Below are 20,491 nucleotides of genomic sequence, written 5' to 3' on the forward strand. Positions count from 1 at the left end.
TCAGCTGTTGAGGAAAATAAGCACTTTGTGACAGTTTGTCCCTTCAGTTCATACATGTGTCGTAAATTGTGAAGCAGGGAAAGTCAGCGCGACTGTTCATATTTTACTCTTTAGATTATAACTTTGTCTTGCTTCTGACCCCCAACTAGTTTGGCCTGTTTTGCTTATGTAATATGTGTAACCATGGTAACCAAGACCATGTCTCAGGGCAATATAAATAGTACTGATTTCATCACTTTTCTTGCTTTTCCTTTCTGCCGAGACTTGATGGTGTTGGAAATGCTCCTTTATAGAGTCTGACCTGAATAAACGCACAAAAAGCAAAGCGTTGGCTTATCAGTCGCTTCTTATCTCATCTGAAGAGGGTGTTTTCATTTTCACATCGGCAACAACACCTGCTCCCATTGAAAGTCTTATTTCAGCAAGATAATGCTGAACCACTTTCTGTGCATATCAAAACAACATGGTTCTGTAATTAAGAAGTCTGGATGCTAAACCAGCCGGCCCACTGTCCAACCCCTTTAAAAGCAGAAAAACTTTCAAACCAGTTAATCAAGGGATGAATTTATGTTAAACATTGTAAATCTATGTTTAATATATGTGGTTACAGAAATATTTGGACACCGACTCAGTTTTTGTTATTTTAGTTCTTTTGGCTGATCTAGCAGATATGACCCAGATATCACGAAAGATTGTTTTCCTCACTCATGATGCCTTCTCAGACCTTCACTGCAGGAATCTTCAGTAAATCTTTGTTCTTTCTGCCTTTAGTTTTGTTTTCAGCAAAGGAAACAACTTGTTGGACTGAGCTCATGCGATTGGATCAGCCATTGGAGTACATCCAACTATTCTAGCCTCAAAACTCCCGGGTTGCCTTTGCTGTGTTATTTCATTTTTATCATAGTCAATACGCTGTGAAGCACTGTCCAATCAACTTTATCAGATTAGGACATAAGTTTTAAGTACATTTTATTACAAGATGAAAATTGCGCTGGTTTCCAATCATTTCTGAACCAGCCTATTTAAAATTAACAAATGCAAAATACCTTCAACCAGCATGCATTGTATACCAGTTTATGATACAAGTGTTCATTTAAATCAAGATGATTACAATGATTATACAAGTGTAATCATTTAAAATGAAGTTATTCCAAGGCGTTTCCCTCTCCTAATGTAGCCTTCAACTTTTCTTCTGTTGTGATGTTTAAATCCCTTTTCTTCCCTTTGCACTAAGAAATCAGTGAGAGAGGATTATCAAAAATCCTCTTTTTCAGGTGAAAAAGTACGATTAAAAAAGGAGCCTGCGGGGGCTTCAATGTGTAAGAAATATACAAGCCCTCCATCTTCCCAATACCCATAATACTCAGTGTGAAGAGGAATTATCACATTCAAAATGCACTGTGTGCCATTTCAATTGTAGAGGACTGTCCCACTGAGCTACATTATGTAGTTTACTTCTAGGAAAAAAGGGTTTTTAAACACGCTCAGTGGCGTCTCACTGAAACGAACAGCCATCATTTCTGCTTATTTACTGACATCTAGTGGTCATCAGAAGTAATGCAGAGTAATGTAAAACACCAGTTATTAATCCAAAAAACCTGGTTTCACTGCGTAGAATCAATACTTAACTAATGCTTACAAAAAGTTCCCACACAATTCCTATTCATGTTGTTGTAAAGTTGCCAACACTGCTCTCAAATAAGTCAAATCCACTTCGAATAAAAGTTTAATTCACAAAAATACATTGACCAGTATAATGAAAAATGTACTAAAATGTACTTTAATAATCCATAAAAGCTGGAACATCATTGACAGAAAAACACAAGAAGCATTATTAGAGTTGGTTTAGTATAATATATTTCAGCTTCAAGAGACATAGAAATCAATCCTTATTTTCCCCATATTTCTTCTATAAAAGACCCATTTTTCTGAAGCATTATTATGCAAAAAAAATGGCATTAGAATATATTATGGGAGCTATGAAATCCCAGTGACTGAGTATAAAATTAAGTCACATCAGAGAGATATTTGCAGAAAGAAGTCCATGAACAACAGGGCGAACAAAGAAAAATATATAATAAAAATAATACATATTATAGACCTTGATCTATCATCACTGACATGACAGGCATGGAGAGTAGGTGTATGGCTATAAAAAAATTCTCACTTTTCCACTTGAAAACATCTACACGTAATAACTGATGCATTTTGTCATGCTTGTTTTTGAAGAATATTTATAATCATACAACTAAAGGGGGTCAACTTCCATGTCTTTCAAATACGAGATCGATACTGAAAAAGATGAAAAATACTGAATCCAAGTTCTAACTTTGCTTTCCTTCTTAAACGCTGTTATTTTCTTTTTGTTAAACTGTCAAAAAACAAAAAAAAACAAAGAAGATGAAGAAGAAGAAAATAAGGGGCTGCTCTATGGCCATTTAGGCAGCTCACGGACACCTTTTTTTTTTTTGTTGTTGTCTTAAAACTTTCACAAAACTTTGTGGTTCTGTTTGTTGGTGCAAATGTTGGAGACTGTCCGTTCAGGGTTCACACTGATACTGAGACACAGAGGAAAGTCCTCAGAGGCGAGAGACCAGAGTCTTCTCCCCCTCTCTTACTGTCCTTTCTCTTTACTCGCTTATAGGTCATCCTCGGCTTTGATAGGAGCAGTTCAGTCAGCTGATTCACCGTTTATGGCTGATGGAGGGAGGGGGCGGGGCTGTTGGAATGCTGGCACGTTCCAATCAGGGCAACAGTTCTTCATTACAGCATTTCTGGAAGACAGCATTCATCATCAATGCGCTTAGCCCTGCAACACCCGACTCTCAAAAACATCTACAGAGATCTGCAAGGTAGTGTCCTCCAAAAACTGATTCACATATCAATCTGCAAAGCTGTCACACAACAAAAAGTAAAGACATCGGCACATTTTTATACCCTAATGTTAACCATTTTTTTTAGATGTTTCAGAGATGAAAACAAGGCCTTCAAAAACACAAAATGTTTCATCATTACCTGAAAGTGATGCACAGACGTGGACTGAATTAAGTGTTTGTTACCCATTTTCATCCAACATTTAGTGTCTAAAGTAAGAAGTGAGGCCAGGATGGTGTGAAGAAGCCCAGAAAAACACTCCATTTGAGTCAGAGACACTTTCAGTGAAAAGCAGACTGGGGTCCAAGATACCCACTGACACAATTACTTAAAGGTACAGTCTATAAGGGAGTATGTTGACACCCTGCGGGGATGCTTGAAGACTGTTCTGGTGCAGCAGGTGAAATCTGTCTGGTTCTAACGTGGCGGACAGATCTGAGATCCTGCTCTGTCGCTCATTCTGTGCAGAGCACAGCAAGCGAGTCACTTTACTCAGGTTGTGCTGCTTTTTAAGCTGTAATTACAAGGTTTGCGTGGTTTGACACAAAGCTACTGGTAGGCAGTTCTAATTGCCTCAGGTTTAAACCAATAATTACATAGAAAGTAGAGCAGAGTGAAAGCATAATGACGAGTGAGCATGCCAAGCTGACATCTTGAGTGGCTGAGTTTGCAATATGTTATTATATGTAGGGCATGCTTCCATCAAAAGGGACAGTCAGGGTATTTGACTGATACTGACCTCTATAAAATAGATGGATGAAGCCACAGTGATTCCCACCCGTTGGTTTGGGAATTACAGCTCAATCCCAATAAACAGCATTCAGCAATGTTGTCCTGTCCTTATGCATACCCTGCTTTATTGGTCATTTCACTCTAAATTGTTCCATAATTCACTAAACAGGCATAAGGCTCTAATTAATACCACCCAGCTGCTGCCACTGAAAAGATTGCATTCATGCGTTTGCTTCAACGTTCGGTTGGGATGCTGTGTCTCCGTCATGTTCTATTAAAAAATAAATCATGGCTGCATTCCTTTTCGTATTCCAAATTTGGAACCGTGCCATTATCACTGCATCACCGACATGGCTTATTTTGGGACATTAATGGATGGCAGCCATGTTTAATGTTACTGGTTCAAGGTGTACTTTTGCTGCTTTGACATAATGAAATGCCTGCAGTGAAGGAGTCCACCTGTGAGGTCTGTTGCATTAAAAAAAAGTTTAAAGTCTGTCCCTTTGTAGAGCATAGCTTTCCAGTTTGAATTTTAAAGACAAAACGCTTCAAAAATCGAAATGATAGTGTTCGAAAAATCAATATACCATTGTATCACGTATCAGCTCACAGAAAAATTCCTGTCCAGTGAACACAGTGATAATCAAAACAATAGACTCGTGGTTCAGAGCTCATGAGGTCAGCATGCTGGAAAATGGCCACCAAGTGAAACGTTCCATTAACTTCTCTGTGTGTCCGTCTGTGGCTGGCACTGTAACGCCTCCACCTCTCACACTGAATGAGCTGGTGTGTTGTGAGCAGTGGAACAGTGGATCTAAAATCCCGTTAGCGCTGGTTCATTGGGCTGGCCAGCGTGTGAGCTTGGATGTGTGGGGGTGCAGACACCGCCCCGGGGCATGCTGACAGAGGCCCCACTCTAACACACTCTGGACCTCTGACTGACCAGCACAGATGGATTCAGATGAGGAACGCAGTGGGTGGTTTAGTGACTGTGATGTCTGGGCTGGGCACAATGACACTGTCTGTTTCCCTAATCCAGCCTCATCAGTAATAGAAAAGTTTTATTCTCCTTCTCAGCAAGTTAAAACTTAACCTCAGAAAGCAGAAGTAAAATCTTTGCAGTTGGCCATGACGTGTTTGTTTGGCGACGCTGAAGTTTTGCTCTGAAAACTCTGGTTTTAAATGTGTAAATGGACAATACCCCCCCTGCACCTCTCCAGCACCGATCCCACCTCTTTCATGTTGCATCTTATTTCTGAACATTTTCTCCTGCACCAACTTCAACTGGCATCTTTTAACTTTACATTCTTGCATTGCCATTTCCCAGTTTACGCCATCTTTACTGTTAGAACAATGTGCAAAAGGTGACCCAGTCGTGGGTAATTCATTGCTCTGACCTGCATACTTTATGGATGACGGTGCCTGGATTTGACTGATCATAGTTTATTAACAGCGATGGCAGTAGATACATACTGATCAAGTGACACTGCATAAGGTCTGCCTTTGTGCCGGCAGAATTAGACTAAGGATGAAGAAAAACTGACTTTAAAGGCGATACATTTTTCACCAAGAGCGGTCATATAGCCTTCAAGTAATTAAACCATACAAACAAACAAGTTAATAACCCAATGAATCAGGCCAACAACAAACATTAGCTACATGCTGCCATACAAACCTTTCTTTTTAAAGACACTGTGACCAGTTGAGTTTCTTCAAAGCTTGGCTCTTCTATTCCTTTAACTAAGTTAATATGGCTCTCACTGACCACGAGGGGCCGTTTCCATCAGGTTGTTATTCTTAACACAGCGACCTCGTTTCACTTTTAATGCATATATGCGAGTACCTCAATGCGACACTAAGACCGTGCAGCGGTTCTGACTCCAAAGGCAAGAAGGCACAAATACTTTGGCCTTTAAAACAAGGTCAAATGACATGCTATGCAATCTGGTGTCTTCATAAGAATTCTGACCCCTTTAGGCTTCACTTCCTCTGCGGTTTGGAAACACCGAGGCCCTACTCCGTAACTTCCATGTGAGGGCGATACACATCGGCTCTGAAAAGATTTCCTTAAGCGATTAAACCTCAAGTCGTCCACGGGAGGAGATTTTCCACATCAGTGTGCAAACATTCTTTATTTTGACTCAGTTAATTAGTGAGGGATGAGCTTACAGAGGCTAAACCTGATCTGGAGCTCATAGTGAATATTAACTCTTAACTAGAGAAGTGTCGGGTGTTAAAATTAGACAAAGCAGGGATATTAAACGCATGCAGTGACTTTTCCATGCTGCGTCCTTCACAAATTAAGGGCACAGCTACTTTGCAGATGAATAACGTGCATTTATATCTCATTTAGTTAATGGGCGACATTTGCATTGTTCTCATTTAAATTTAAACCTACGACATGACTGCTTTTGGTTTGTTGTTACCATCACAACCTATGAAAACCCTTAAAAATGAGGGCTTGAAGCCAAAGTAAATTGGCCTCACATTTAAAGCTCCAGTAAAAAACAAACAAAATGTTGTTTGTTCCTCATTTAAAGACAGAGCCCACCTTATTAATGTACGATAAATGATTAATTACTGCATTTAAAGAAAAATATAGACAAGCTTGTCTCTTTAAAAAGATTAGAAGTAGTAACAGACTGTTTTACTGAGCGTGACTGGCTTCAGACTTCCTCATTTAACCACATCTGGCCAGACTGGGGGGGGCTGAGAAAAAAGGCTGAGAAGAAAGAAAAAAATGTAACAAAGCCAAAGCGATTCTGATGTTTCTGGGGAAATTACATGATGACAGACCAGGATTTCCTCTGCCATGACCAGCTGTGGTAGTTTGCTGAGGTCTGAAGTTTTAATCTTACAAACATACTGCGACTCATTCATTCACCGGTAATTCTGATGCAGACACAGCGCTAATGAAAGCATTTCACACTTTCACCACAGGCAGACAAGCTGCTTACAGAAATAATATGACATCTCTCACAATTAACTAATAGATAAAATGTCTGACTCGTGACACTTTTGACCCTCCTCACACCTGACCGAGTCCGTTACGTTAGAGAAACTTCTATTCTAGAAATCATTTTCTCTACTGGCACCCTCTGTTGTGTCCTTAGCTGCCTGGAGGGGAAGATCCCTTTCTCAATGGCATCTCATGTTTCTGTAATTTCATGTGCTCAGGTTGTTCAGGAGGGACAGGATCTACTGTAAAAATACTCATTTGTGCTGTGCAAATTCGACTTTGCTTATCTGCAAAGACCAAGATGAATGATAAACTGTGACTGACGCAGGCTCCGTCGTCATGAGACAGCACAGGAAGATCAGAACTACTACACAGCATTAATCAACCTGACAGTTTGTCTATGGATGGGTATGCCGGCAGCATGGGTGCACATGACGAATGTTTGGTTTTTTTTCTTAACTTGTGGACACACACACTCACCTGGCTCAGAGCTGCTGCAGGGGCAGGAGAGGTGGGGGTGTCTTTAAAGCAGGACGCAGTTGGATTTCTTTTTAGCCTTCTTCTTTTCCACTGGCGTTTTCCTATTTATCTGTCTGACCAGGTCATAGAAGATCTGAGAGAGCAGACAAGAATTAACCAAATTGGCTATGTCACGTTGGTAAACGTGTACTCTTCACACAAGCAACCCCCCCACACTGTTGTGCCTTTAAGCAGTCACATGAAGCCTCATTATTAAGTGGATTTGAGTCTCAGGGTTCAACGAGGCTATAGCACATCTTAACTGTACTTGTCTTAATCAAATAGAATTCTACGGATTACAATAAAAGTCACCTGGCAAATCTAACTTGGACTAAAAGTTTTTGATAACAGTAATAACCCTTTTGAGTGACCTGATGCTTTGGCTGGTGTCACCTGTTCTTTGTTTACTCACATCAAGGACGTTGATCTTTGACTTAGCAGAGGACTCTAAAAAGGCACAGTTGTTCCACTGTCTGGCCAGATTCTGGCCCTGCTCCTTCCCCACCACGCGCTCGTCTTCCAAGTCGCACTTGTTCCCTACCAAGATCATCGGCACCTGAAACAGATGAGAGAAAATGAGTCCGTATGCAAATTCCATCTACATTTTTAATACATGTTTACTAAAGGTTGGCAGTTCCAACCCATGTTCACCTCAGTCCTCGAGGCCGTTTGGAGATTAATTTACATTACTTTTGCATCATTCATGACTGGCTGGAGGTGCGGCCCGGGGCTTCATGTCCAGCAAAGGCATAATACAACATAATGAATATAACAAATTCTCTTATGCCTCAATGAAGACTGCAGCTTGGGATAAAGACTATATATATCGGTCTTAAATGGAAAGAAGAACAACCTGCAGTTGCACAATTGAGACAGCAGCTGTTGCGAATTTGTTAATAATGGAAGGAAGACTCACTATAAAGATGTATATCACACATTCCTGAAGTCCATTTTCATTGTGTAGAGGACAATGTGCAGTCTTCTATAGCTGAACAACAAGCAATAATCACACTACACTTCAAATGTCTTGCTCTATCCTGACTGGCTGCAAAGAAAACTCACTCTGGATGGGAGTGCACTTTGGCTGAAGTTTCGTTGCAAATTTGTATAACTTTGGAGACAGAAATTAGGAGTTTGTAGCACAGGAGGGAACCAAAAATCACTAAGCCATCAAAACACAAGTGAGTTAATAAATAAAAAAATAAACCAACAAAAAAAAAAAAAAAAAAAAACACTAAACAAATGCAGATGGAATAAAGAGTAGAACATAAAATAGGAAAAGTATGACTGAAATAGTGAATAAGGTAACAACGACAGCCTTTTTTGAGCATAAAACAGAAAGTAGATGTTATGGCAGCCTTTCTTATTCTTTGATAACAATGTAAATGCAATGCACATGTACATTATAAAAACATTCACTGAAGCTTATAACTGAGTGTTGTTGCTGAACTAGGTCTGTTTACAACGGAGTGAGCGCAATCTGCAACACAGCATGTCATTCATATGGAGACATGTCCTCCTGGAGAATACCAAGAAAGCAATTCATAGCACGTGTATGGCCAATATTCAGAGTGGTGAAAGTTATGTTTCATCCCACAGTACTGACAACATAAGAAAATCCACACAGCAGGCATCTGCAGACACACGCTAGAGACGTGTGGAAATTCAAGCAGGCAATCCAAACACCAGAGGGATGACAGAGAAATTGTCAAACTAACCATCATGTTGTGGGAAATGTTGGACTTCACAACACTGAACTTTAAAATCCTGATCACAATCCTGATTTTTGTTCATTTCTTGAAAACTTTCTTTATTGGGATTCATGGCCACCCAAGTTTTTAGAAATGCTTTTATTGGCTTTTTCCAGTTCCACGCAGCTCAATCATGCCTCTTCTGACATCCTGTGGTCTTGTGATAAAGATGCCGTTAACTGGAGATTTTGGAGAAGTAGCTGGCCTGGAGGGCCACACATTTTTTCCAGACTGTACGGCAAATGATTGCGCAGTATGTTGGGGAAAAACAAAAAAAAGACAAAAAAACAGTACTGCTTTCTTATTATTGGCTTTGTGGTGCAATGTTTCACTAATTTTGACTCCAATTAAGGACAGGCTTCAACTTATAAGTAGTCCATGAAGAAATCCTAGTAATTCCCAAGAGTTCAAACTTTTTCTGCAACTGTGAAAAAGTAAATAATTTCCAAACAATCTGACAAGCCTACGAAAGTGCAGCTGGTTGTGGCATCTCACACCGACACTTCTTCTTTTGTCCATTCAACTGTTTTAACAAGGTCAAGAGAACAACATTTTTGGAGGAAGAAAGAATATTTTGGGCAGAATTCCCATCCTGACTGTCACAGTCAGCACAGAAAGGACTGTTAGGGTGTTGGGATGCGTCTCATCCTGCCTGCTGTTTCCTGACGAGCTATCTGGAGGGAATGCAGGCCCAGAGGAAGTCATGGCAGCCCCGCCCAGCCGGGATAACATCGCTTTCCTTCCTGAATGTTTTCGAACATTTCTGCTCGATTCCATGCTCCGACTGCTCTGTGGAATTCTGATAGTGTACAAGTGTGTGTGTGCGCTTCCATCCGATACGCAGTGCATTTCCACAATTAAACTTGGTTCATCAAACCGAGCACTCTGATACTACGGCAGCAGAAAAGGGTTCAAGTGTCAAGTATTAAGAAGACTACAGCTATTGTCACAAGGCTTCACAGGATATTTCTGTTTGTTGTACAACTTAGCAACAAACAATCAGCCAGTGGAAAGTTTTGCATGCAGCACAACAGGCGCCAATAATATATCAGCTGAGGAAATCTATTTGCGGCAGGCCTGCAAAAAAAAAAAAAAGAAGAAAATTCATGCTTGGGAAATCCTGCCTTCACTGCTTCCATCAGGTTCAGAAATGGCACCCGGCCATGTCTTGTAGATTGGGGAAAAACTGGGTATCTCTAAGCAACAGGTTTGTATCCACACATACCTAAACTCGCTCATATGTCAGACCCTTTCCCATCCACAAGCCTACTGTCAGTGGTTGCTACTTGAGTAGTGTGGTAACCCTCCTTGAGACAATAGAAGACGTATATCCAAGACTCCCCTCAACCCCCCTTCACTCTCTCTCATGGTTTCCCTAAGAGGCAGACGACAGGAAACTGAGATGTTTAGATTAACCCCACAAAGGTTGCTTCTTGATGTTTGATATCCAAACAAGCCCTCACACTGGACTGCTGAGCGGGTCCTGGGAGAACCACTGGTATGCCTTCCTAACACAAACTCTAAGCCATGCTGGGATTTAAATAAATAAATAAATAAAATGGCAAAACGGTTGGAGGGATGGAGGAATGCAAGGAAGGAAAAAAAAAAAATGTTCAGTGTCAGCAGCACACTAGGCAGCATTAGCCTACTTGAAGAATCCACAGAGCCCACAGAGAAGCTGCTCAGACACCAATAACACGCTACAGACAGGTTCTATCCCGCCCACAACGGCATGCCGAAGATTGGGTTGCAGGGAATACAAAAAAAGGAGAGCATAGACCTGTGGAAATTAATGGAGCCTGTCCTTCCAAATGGAGCTGCGAGTCACAAGCATTGAGTTAGCGCTACACAAGTCACACAATCGGAGACGGAGATGGGCCGGAAAAGTCATAAGACCTCTTAGGTAAGAACTGTGGAGGGAAGTCACGGAAGCGAGCTTTTAATATCCTGGTGACTTTATTTTTATCCATTTACCTCTGTAAGTAGACAGAGTTTGACCTCACTGTGTAGTGTACAGTTGTTCAAAGGTGTTTTAATTGAGCTTGGCAATAAATGCATCTGTGCATTTCGCCAGCTTTGCAGTAAATGGCGCGTGGAAGAGCTGAGAAAAAGAACAGCTGCTGCAGCAACCACGTTCTCTGCTTTACCTCTGCAATGGCTGGGAAGTTTACTCCAAATAAGAAAATCTGTCTGTGGAAGATCACAAGAAAACATGCTGAGCTTTTCCTGGTTGTGCATTCCAGCAAGGGGCAAAGAAAGATAAACAGATGTCACTGTTATTATAGGTAAAGGCTTAAATCACCTCCGAGCTGATGGCTGTGAGAGGAGCCGTAACAACCAGATAAGTAAATCTGTTGAAACTGAAGAATGTGTTCAAAGGAAACATGCTTCCAGTAGAAAAGGAACGTGAACTGCTTTCTTGCATGTGGAGGAGCCACGGATCCTGCAATCCATCTGTTAGCCTGGGGCAAACCTCAGTCCCTAAACCACAGAGGCTCTAATGAAGTACCACAGCCTAACAATCCAGCTCGCTTTTGATGAGCTGAGGCTTTCCTTGCACATCATCCCTGACAGTCCAATCACCCAAACAGAGTGCCAGACCACAGTAAGACCACAAGGAAGGCCATAGAGAAAAGAGGGGGGGCACAAAGCAACAGGCGCATAAAAAGGTCAGTAAAAAAGGAGAATACTGGCACAGACACAGAGCACGGAGGACAGAGTGGTACATATGTAGGCTACAGAGGGGAAATATAGATGGCTGAGGGGGGAAAGAAACAGAGGGAGAAAGGAGAGAGCAAGAGAGTGTGTTATGGTAACATTCGTTCCCTCCAGAGATCACCAAAAAAGGGCATCTTAGATCCTGCTGACGCATTATCTGCTTCACCAGAGAGGAGATGGAGGGCTTACTCACTCCAACAGCCTCACAATTTACCAGAGAAACAGAGATATGGAAATGTGCCACTAACAAACAGAAACTTTAAAAGCGAGTCAACGCATCCTCTTTTCTCTTTCCCCTCAGTGTTACAGACCCAAGCCAAGGGGTAGGCTTAAAGAAAACCACATTCTATGTGGCAATACCAAGAGAGAAAGTGTTTAACATCCCCTCGTAATACAAAATGATCTGGCTTTTTGCTGGAATGTTAGTGCAGAGAACGGCACCAGTATTTTGTGTCTTTGTTAAACACACATGAATATAATAAAAACACAAAAACAAGCGTGATGTTGTGAACTTGCGCTCAACCAGAGCACACCGGATTCTAACCGTTTAAAGAAAACTCATACATGACAAAACCTGCAACATGGAATAATTCAAATGCATAATGGTGTCCATAGCAACTGTGTAATCATATCTGAACAACACAGGAGCTGTCAGAGTTACAAGTTGTCAGCATAGTTGTCAACAAAGTGAAAACAGTATACTTACATCCTCCGTGTCCTTTACTCGTAGAATCTGTTCTCTCAGGTCTTGGAGGTCGTTGAAGGTGGACTGTGCTGTGATGGAGTATACCAGGGCAAAGCCTTGGCCATTCTTCATGTACAAGTCCCTCATTGCTGTGAACTGTTCCTAAATTGGGGGAGGGAACCAGAGCACAGGCCATGAGCTCCGGCATACACTTCTGCCACCTTAGATATGGTCTGCACTCAAATAATTCACATTTGTGAAACTCACTCCACATAAATAAGCTGAACGAATCGATCAATAGGCAAAAGTGAAATATTTGATGACTCCATGTTTGCAGCTTCTGATCGTCTTTCTGTACAAAAAAGGTTATGGACTTTATGTAGAGTTTGTCACATTAAAAAAAACCCACAATGGGTCAGACGAGGCTCTCTGAAACTAAGTTTTAACCAGTGAGGGATATTTTACAAACTGCACCGATTACTCAAGGAAAAGTTACTGGTTGACTTCGATCATTAAGTCAATGGTTTTTTTTCCCTTTAATAAATAAAAACATGTGTGATCAACAAACACGTACATATTAATAATAACAGTTCTAAACAGGAGCCCTTTATTCGGATCCCTGTAGGATAAAACATATACAGTGGAGGTATGAGTTGGGCATTTATTGCCACATGAATGCATCATGGTGTCAGGTCATGAAATTCAGATGGTTAAAAAAAAAAAATGAATGCAACTTCAGCTCATCTTTGTATGATAAAAATGGTTTTATCGCTCACATTTTATATCTAATGTAAGTTCAGTAAATGAATATAGGAGCACTTAAAGCAAAGCAGGATATTGCTACAGCTTTTAATGACAAAGTTCACTTACTGTGCCGGCTGTGTCGAGAATTTCAAGCATACATTGCTGCCCATCTACTTCCACTTGCTGTAAAAAGCACACGAAAACAGGGTGAAGCTTAATTTCATTCAGCCCCTTCATTGTTTATGCACTCATGTGCTTCATCCACTCTAAAAAATATTTCAGAGGCAGAGCTGAGGAGGGGTTAAACTGGAAAGTTCACAAGGACATTATCATGATGCGAACCTGCAGCTGCAAACAATCAGCTAGTTTCAAAGCCGGCCATCTGCCTCCTCCCTTCTCATGAGACACTCACCTTTCTGTATGAGTCTTCTATTGTAGGGTCATATTTTTCCACAAAGATTCCCTGTACAAACTGAACTGTCTGAAAGAGAAATCCCACACACAAAAATCACATTTCAAATCAATGTGCAAGGATGTTCATGAAGGTGAAAGGCATTCAAGCCGAGATGGTGGCCGAAAACTAAATTCCAGTACTTTCATTTTACAGATGAGCGACTGCATGACTAAGTGAACTGTGCTATATAAAGCTCTGTGCTTAGTGGAAGGTTTACATCTGGGGTTGAACAGGTTAACCTGATAACATCTTAATCCTTCCAGTTCAAGGTATTAACCCGACTGACACCTGGTCCATGTTGGCCAGCAACATTTCATCAACATGCATGATCCCTGAGAACCTTGTAATGACAAGAAGATACAGTAACATTCGAATTCAGTCTCTGTTCTACACCACAAAAGCGATAATCAGTGCAAATCTTGCATTTTTGAGTGTTTACTTAAGGATTTAAAAAGGATTTCTTTAGCTGGAACCGCAGACTGAGGCCAAGAGCTTAAAATTGGCACAGCTGTCCAATATTACCCAATAGTAGACACAATCACGCATCTTCTCTATATAAAACCAGCAAAGAGGAAGAACAGTATGTGCACATGTCAGTAAACACAAGCGAAAATAAATTTACAAAAATCTTTGCTCTTGCAGGTTCTTATAATAAACAGAATTTCCCCTGAATTTTACCACTTAGTTCCTTCAAATGTTGCCAAAGTGTCTTGCTGTTTCATTGGTAATTATCTACAAAGTCCTCAGGAGACGCTCTGCGGGGGTGTTAAAGGCAGGGCGGACAGGAAGGGGATCAGGAGGGTATACTCACCAGAGCTGACTTGCCCACACCTCCAGAGCCTAACACCACTAGCTTGTATTCACGCATGGCGGGATTGCTTCAACTGGACAGCCCAACAGTCTGCTCTGGATGAAAAGAGAGTAGCAAAAATAGGACAAAGAGAAAGAGAATAAGTACTAAAAAAAGTGAAAAGAAACTAATTCTGCACAGAGAAACTTTTTCAAAGGCAAAATAAAGGTCTGGTCTCTGAGTTTCTCCACTCCAGAAAGGAGGGATTCTAGTCATTCCTGGAGGTTTTGGACAAAAAGGAGCACAACAATGGAGGGAACACCCATAAGTGGAGCTGCTTCAGGGTGGAGGAGGTGAAGAGTATGTGACCCTTCTCTAACACAAACCAGCTGTGGTGAAATTGAGTGAAGGAGGATCCAAAGGGGAGATGATACATGAATCTGGCAGATATTCCTCCAAAATGACACAATCTTCTGGCGTTCACACACCAAAACACACCCTGCTGTCAGAAATGCTAGCCGCTCACTCATTTTTGGAGTTCGTAATGGAACAATATGGTGCCTGTCTCCATGTCGATTGACAGAAAACAGCTGAGGGAAGTGGAAACGGAGGTGAGAGGAAACTGAGAAATTACTGGAATACCCCTTTAAGGGATGTGGAGGATTCAACTCACTGGCACACTGCAGTGTAGAGTCAGTTGGACTCGCCAACTGGGTCACTACTAGCTAGAGTCAGAGAAAGGCTGGGATCAAATGGATGCTTCAAGCATAGAAACCTTTTTCCAACTGTTTTAGCTCCATGTGCATCATCATGCAACACCACACTTTTCCTTGCTACCAACACTTACTTGAGCCACCATCGTGCTGAGATCTCAGGACTGCTAGCTTATGTTTTAATGAACCGCAGCGCTGAAAATAGAGATTAACACTTTTGGATGATGAGTTGAAAAGGGTAGTTCACTTGGATCTTATGATGAAATCAGGTTCCAATGACGACAGTGTAGCCTCACCTGATAATCAACCCTTTTTGTGAACAATCAGAAGCTAGTTATCAGCTATTCTGGGAAGAAGATGATCCCGTCCTTTTTACAGATCACTCCATTGAAATTCTCAGGGGGCGTGCAAACAGCTAAGGACCTCCATCTTCAATCACAAGCAGCGACCATGAAGCCCGGACTGTGAATAATTCATTTCCCCAAATCTGCACACACAAAGAGAAGTTCTCTTTGCACAATTAAGGAGGAGTCAGTGAACAAAGACGAAAAAGAACAGGACTCCACGAGTGCTGCCGTTCTCTCATGTAAACTTTCGAGCTCCGAGTCAAGTGTGTGCACAGCGTCACATAAACAAATGTCACACAGACAATGTCACTCTTAGACTTAGGCTAGGATTCACTTGTCAGCTAGCAGCACATCACGTTTATTGTATGAAGGCTGTGGCCTGACCCTTGTTAAGGCAGATGATGTCAGATGGCTGTTCTGTGACAGAGAAAGTTAGATTATAACGTGACTGCCTCAGAGGTTGTCACAGAGGACGTCTTCTGCTCCAAAAAGTACACTGTCAAACTCCAGCTGTTCACCTCCTTCATTAAACATCCTTGAAGAAGGAGCAACTGTGAGATACATCTAAGTAAATGCAAACATAAGAACCACGGTTTGTGACCCCTGCATATCGTCCACTTGTGACTCACATATACATACTTTTCTCTGCCAAATACTTGTGGATTTTAAATTTGTAGTCCAATATTTGCTAATTGGACATTACCTTTTAAAAAGAGAAAATTTCTATTTGTTCTTTTCAATGCAAAAAAATATATAAGCCCGTACATTTCTCCTGGTTTCAGGATTTATGTGCAATGCAACAACTACAACTGAGCAGTCATTTTCATTTCCAGTTCTGACTTATAAAGTATGTAAACAAGAGGACTGAGTGATGGTCTCAGCTTTGCACTGATTCTGAAGTTTTGTCTTATATTAAAGATCCAGAGGATAAAAATTCCTTTTCCGTAGTGCACTTTCCTCTCTAAAAAGCACAAAGTTGCACAAAAGTAGTCGGAAGTGCATTCTCGTTTATGTCTGGCTTTGCTCTGTCTCACGCCCCGTCAAATGTTTCATAAATAAAAATATTTTTTTTCCATAATTGCACTGTCCAAACTAAAGAGAGAACTGATATTTATATGGTGTTCTCTTATGCAACTGTTAGTGCTTATCCCAGCAAAAATAACTGCTATTAAAAAAAAAAAAAAAAAAGAAACACATGGCACATGACTGTGGCCCAACTAGCAGAAACCACCTCTTCCTCTCTTATTTTTCTGCGTTTGCTTTCTCATGACAGTCCCCGCATTTCTCACACTGCATGAAGATTGTCGGGTGGTTTGGGAGTAAACTGATGAAGATGAACTTTTGCTTATGGATGAAACTCCATCAGTGAGCATAAAACCACTGAAAAAGGGAACAATTGTGGATAAAAGTGTCACGCTAAGCTCAAGCAAAGGAGAGGGTTGACACTGCTTATCCTTAGTGTGTTAATTCATGTTCAAGAATGTTAAAGTGGTTGAGCTTGTTGCCTGCCAAGACACAAATGCCACCTTCCAACTAAAATGGCCTTATTGATTACGGCTAAAATAAACTCTACTTGATATTCAATTAACCAGGAATGCTTCATCTCCTTTCTTATTGAGTTTCCATGCATAACGTAAGCCTGTTTTACAGATGAGTAAAACAAAATGAGTGAACAGGATGCCCTTGTTTTGACATCTCATATGCATATAGACGTTTACAGCAGAAATACCACACACACAACTCTGTGCTTTCTCATTCCCTGCCAACACACCGCACGCAAACACACACAAGGCCATTTAAGGACATCAGCCTTTAAAATTAAAACCTCTCTCTGCACTGCCCTCAACTACACGCTGTCATTTCCAACTAAACAAATACACTGCTGCCGTTCCTCTCGTAGTAACGGCAGCAAATAAGGAGCGAGGGAAAGCCACATGCCACAGAAAACATGCTCCACCATGACATCACTGCATCACTCACCCACTAAAGCCGAAGGTATGTATCCATCTAAGGATGGAAATTGGATAAGGTGGCGCTGGAGGCAAATACATGCAGCAAATGTGAGTCTGAATAAAGTGCAGATCTGATTTAAGGGGAAAGGAGGTTTCGCAAATAAACTCCAACAACCAGGATCCACTATTTCCTGGTCTACTGAGGCTAATCTGACAGCAGCAACGCTGTCACAGCAACTGACTCAGCAGGATGGGATGATCGACAGCCGTCCTCTGTATCTTCCACCAAGTGCGGATGGTGAAAATGCACACATCCGCTGGTTACACTAGCAGCAATGATACCAGCTCTGATGGGTATCTGCTTACTTGCTCAGCCACATGTGACTAACAGCAGTGTTGCTGTGAAGAAATACCTCCATTTGTGGTTAAGTGGTAAAAAAGAAAAAACAGGGCGAGATAGTTGTAGCGACAGAGTTGTTGTTCAAGTTGCGCTGATGCAAAAAAAAAAAAAAAGCACCTAACTTAAAAGGGAATAACTTGGAGGCTACTGAGAGCAGAAAACCTGTCACGGACAAAGTTGTAATAAAGATGAGAGAGCAGTAACAAAATTGTACAGCAATAATATTTCCTACTAATATCCTAGTAAATAATTCAAAATGCCAGGAGAGAACCGTGTTATTGGACACCAACTGTACAGAAATGTATCTCCCCAAAACTGTCCCACTTTAAGACAAACAACATGTCTTTCTTCATGTGTCAAATCTTAATCTAAACACGTTGAATTACAAAATGTGGTTTATAAAGATCTGCTGTCTAAAAGTCTGACCAGCCGAGTCGTTAACTAGATTAATTAGTTTGTAGTCTGTTAACTGAACCCTGTCTCTGATTTACTGTAATTACTTTCATGGTTTTCCCTTATAAACTTTCAGAGGAAATTAGGAATTTACTAGCCTATAAAATAAGCCATTACCACCACAGCAAGCTCAGAAAAGAAGTGTTATGCATTCATGGTGTTAACTACTGATGGGAGAGGATATTTACGTGTGATAGCTACAGCTGCATTGACGTCATTCCAGAAATCAAGGCTTCTGAGAAAAAGTGTTACTGATATCAACCTCAGGTGGAGAAGAAAAGTTAACTGACATTTGTTAGATTATCTGAAGCCAGTGTACTTATGTCATCATCAAAATTACTCATACATGTGATATAAAACTTTAAAGAACCAAATGACCCCTTTCACTATCTGTCAAATCTTTTTCAGATACTCCACCATCCTGAATGCCCCCCCATGAGTCAGAGCAAAACTGCAAATAAGCACCAAAGCTTTGCTGTGACTGAATTGTGACAAAATAACGGTAACTGTCAAATGCTGTCAGCTGAATGCATCTGTGTGACAGAAGCCTTGACCTGTAACCACATCCTCTTTCCAAAGAGCAAGACGGCTTCATGCTGATAGGATGGAAAAGGAGTAGCTACCAACTAAAATAACCCCTTCCAGCCTCTGTTCCTGTTCAGAACTCCAGACAGCAGGCTGGCTAGCTAAAAGGAGGGGGTATGGGGATTTAACAGCATATTTTTTAACCTTTCAAATCTGGCTGCAGTAAAATATAAGGCAGAGAATGAGGAAAATGTGCAACATCAGTTAACACTGAATCAAATCCTGCATCTTACATACAACTAGCCTCTTTCCAAAAAGGTCTACTTTACAAGGAAGTTTTGATGTCCGTCGCTAATACACCTGACCTGCTGTGTGTTTATAAAATTGAGGATAAAGTACACACTTTTGCTGTTTCACATCACTGTTCTTGTAGCAGAAATGATCTACAATAGGCTGACATAAAGCTAGGACCCAGACAAGAGAAAGTTTCGGGTTATCTCACTATGATTCTACCTAATTTGCTTACGGCAGTGGCATATGCTGATCACTTCAGGTCATGCTAAATCCCTGCAATCTGTGGCTCCGACTACACCACAGAGCACAGCGTCGATGTGTAATCATCACAACATTTTTCCGCAACATTAATCAAGTTCTGTTTAAATCTTAAGCCTACTTACAGATAAATCCTTACGATAACAGCCTATAATCCAGGCAATCGAGGACAACATCTGTCCACAAACAATCTAAATTCAACCCGGCAACTACCCCCAAGTCCCGTTATCAAGCTAGTTAGCAAATTGCCGCTAACTAGCTAGCTTAACTGCCTGCTACGGGCCGCCGACACTTCTCACACCGTTAGCTGCGGCTCGTTAGCAGGCAAGCTAACTAGCCAACACATTCCTTTCCCCTGCGCCTTATCCAAACACAGCTAGCCTGTCAGAAACGTACTGCAACCAAGCTCGTTTCATTATTCAAACACCGACCAAACGTGGCAGGCTTTAAATCAAGCCGCCTTACGATGTATTTTCTCGGGAAAGGCAAAGCTGAAAGCTAACGTTACCTGCCCTTCCGCCTGGCCTTGACTAAAATGGGAGTGCACACTCCGGTTTTTTACTTGAAGACAAATCTTCTCATTTGCCCGACAAATAAAGCACACACCGCGCACTCCGTCGTGCGTGCTCACTGCCTCGCGAGTGTCGACGCCACGCTCTCCCACGCAAATGACTTATTTGACCGCGTTTAGCATGTAGTAAAGTTTGGCATTGCACTCACCGTCTCTGGCTTGCTGTCTTTCGCCGCTCCGCAAGTGTCAGTTCGTCAGTTCGCCTCCGGCAGCGTCTGTGCGCAGCGGACGTCACTCCGACTGTTTCTCGTTTTTCTTAAAAGGGCATGACACATGGACCGCTCGTCCCGCATCATTTGCATGATAACGGACTGCACAGTAATGATGAGTGTCATCGGCACCACACTCACACACGTACACATACACGGAGGGGATTTATTCATCGTTGCATATTGCAAAGCAGCTTCGCGTTTCCTCCAGTACTAAATTGAACATTACTGATATTTCGGAGAGGAGTTCTTTTCTGGGTGTAAAATCTGCAAGAAGCAAAGAGTGCAGGCAAAAGCGAGAAGTATGTAAAACAGTCGTGGAGAGTAATTAATACATTTTCTCAAATACTTTACATTTCCACTCTATTACAGTATAAAAGGATATACCGTTAACATAACAGGTTTAGTAATTCGTTCATAGATTTTGGACAGCGGTGTTAAAATGAAATATTGAAGCACTGGTTTCCAACTTTTTGGGGGATTCTGAAGCAGTGTGTTTGCTGGGTCATATTTAAGATGGGAATGTTCAATTTCATTCAAATA

General features: G+C 41.3%; 1 protein-coding gene across 5 annotated transcripts; it reads right to left on the reverse strand.

Annotated features, from left to right (window-relative positions):
- Positions 1 to 1,710: 1,710 nt before the first annotated feature.
- Positions 1,711 to 19,996, reverse strand: LOC140303154 (ras-related protein Rap-1A-like). Of its 5 annotated transcripts, none has more exons than XM_072381790.1 (8): positions 19,889 to 19,996; positions 14,248 to 14,337; positions 13,395 to 13,463; positions 13,109 to 13,165; positions 12,260 to 12,400; positions 7,497 to 7,640; positions 7,046 to 7,178; positions 1,711 to 2,774 (listed from the first exon to the last, which is right to left on the reverse strand). In XM_072381790.1, the coding sequence occupies exons 2-7, from the start codon at positions 14,302 to 14,304 to the stop codon at positions 7,089 to 7,091; spliced, it is 558 nt and encodes a 185-aa protein (XP_072237891.1). In that variant the 5' UTR covers positions 14,305 to 14,337; positions 19,889 to 19,996; the 3' UTR covers positions 1,711 to 2,774; positions 7,046 to 7,088. The 5 variants fall into 5 exon arrangements, with proteins under 5 accessions (XP_072237891.1, XP_072237892.1, XP_072237893.1 ...); XM_072381791.1 differs by having other exon boundaries at positions 14,248 to 14,342; positions 19,889 to 19,993; XM_072381792.1 differs by lacking the exon at positions 19,889 to 19,996 and adding an exon at positions 17,605 to 17,673 and having other exon boundaries at positions 14,248 to 14,342.
- Between the last annotated feature and the right edge of the window lie 495 nt (positions 19,997 to 20,491).

This window comes from Leuresthes tenuis, unplaced genomic scaffold, assembly GCF_036924035.1.
Source record: "Leuresthes tenuis unplaced genomic scaffold, fLeuTen1.0.hap1 SCAF_3, whole genome shotgun sequence".
Taxonomy (NCBI): Eukaryota; Metazoa; Chordata; class Actinopteri; order Atheriniformes; family Atherinopsidae; genus Leuresthes; species Leuresthes tenuis.

Coding starts and splice junctions, on each gene's coding strand:
- LOC140303154 (XM_072381790.1), bottom strand. CDS start 14,304: ATGCGTGAATACAAGCTAGTGGTGTTAGGCTCTGGAGGTGTGGGCAAG. Junction 13,166..13,394: donor TAGAAGACTCATACAGAAAG/GTGAGTGTCTCA, acceptor TGCTTTTTACAG/CAAGTGGAAGTAGATGGGCA. Junction 7,179..7,496: donor CAAAGATCAACGTCCTTGAT/GTGAGTAAACAA, acceptor CTGCTCTCTCAG/ATCTTCTATGACCTGGTCAG.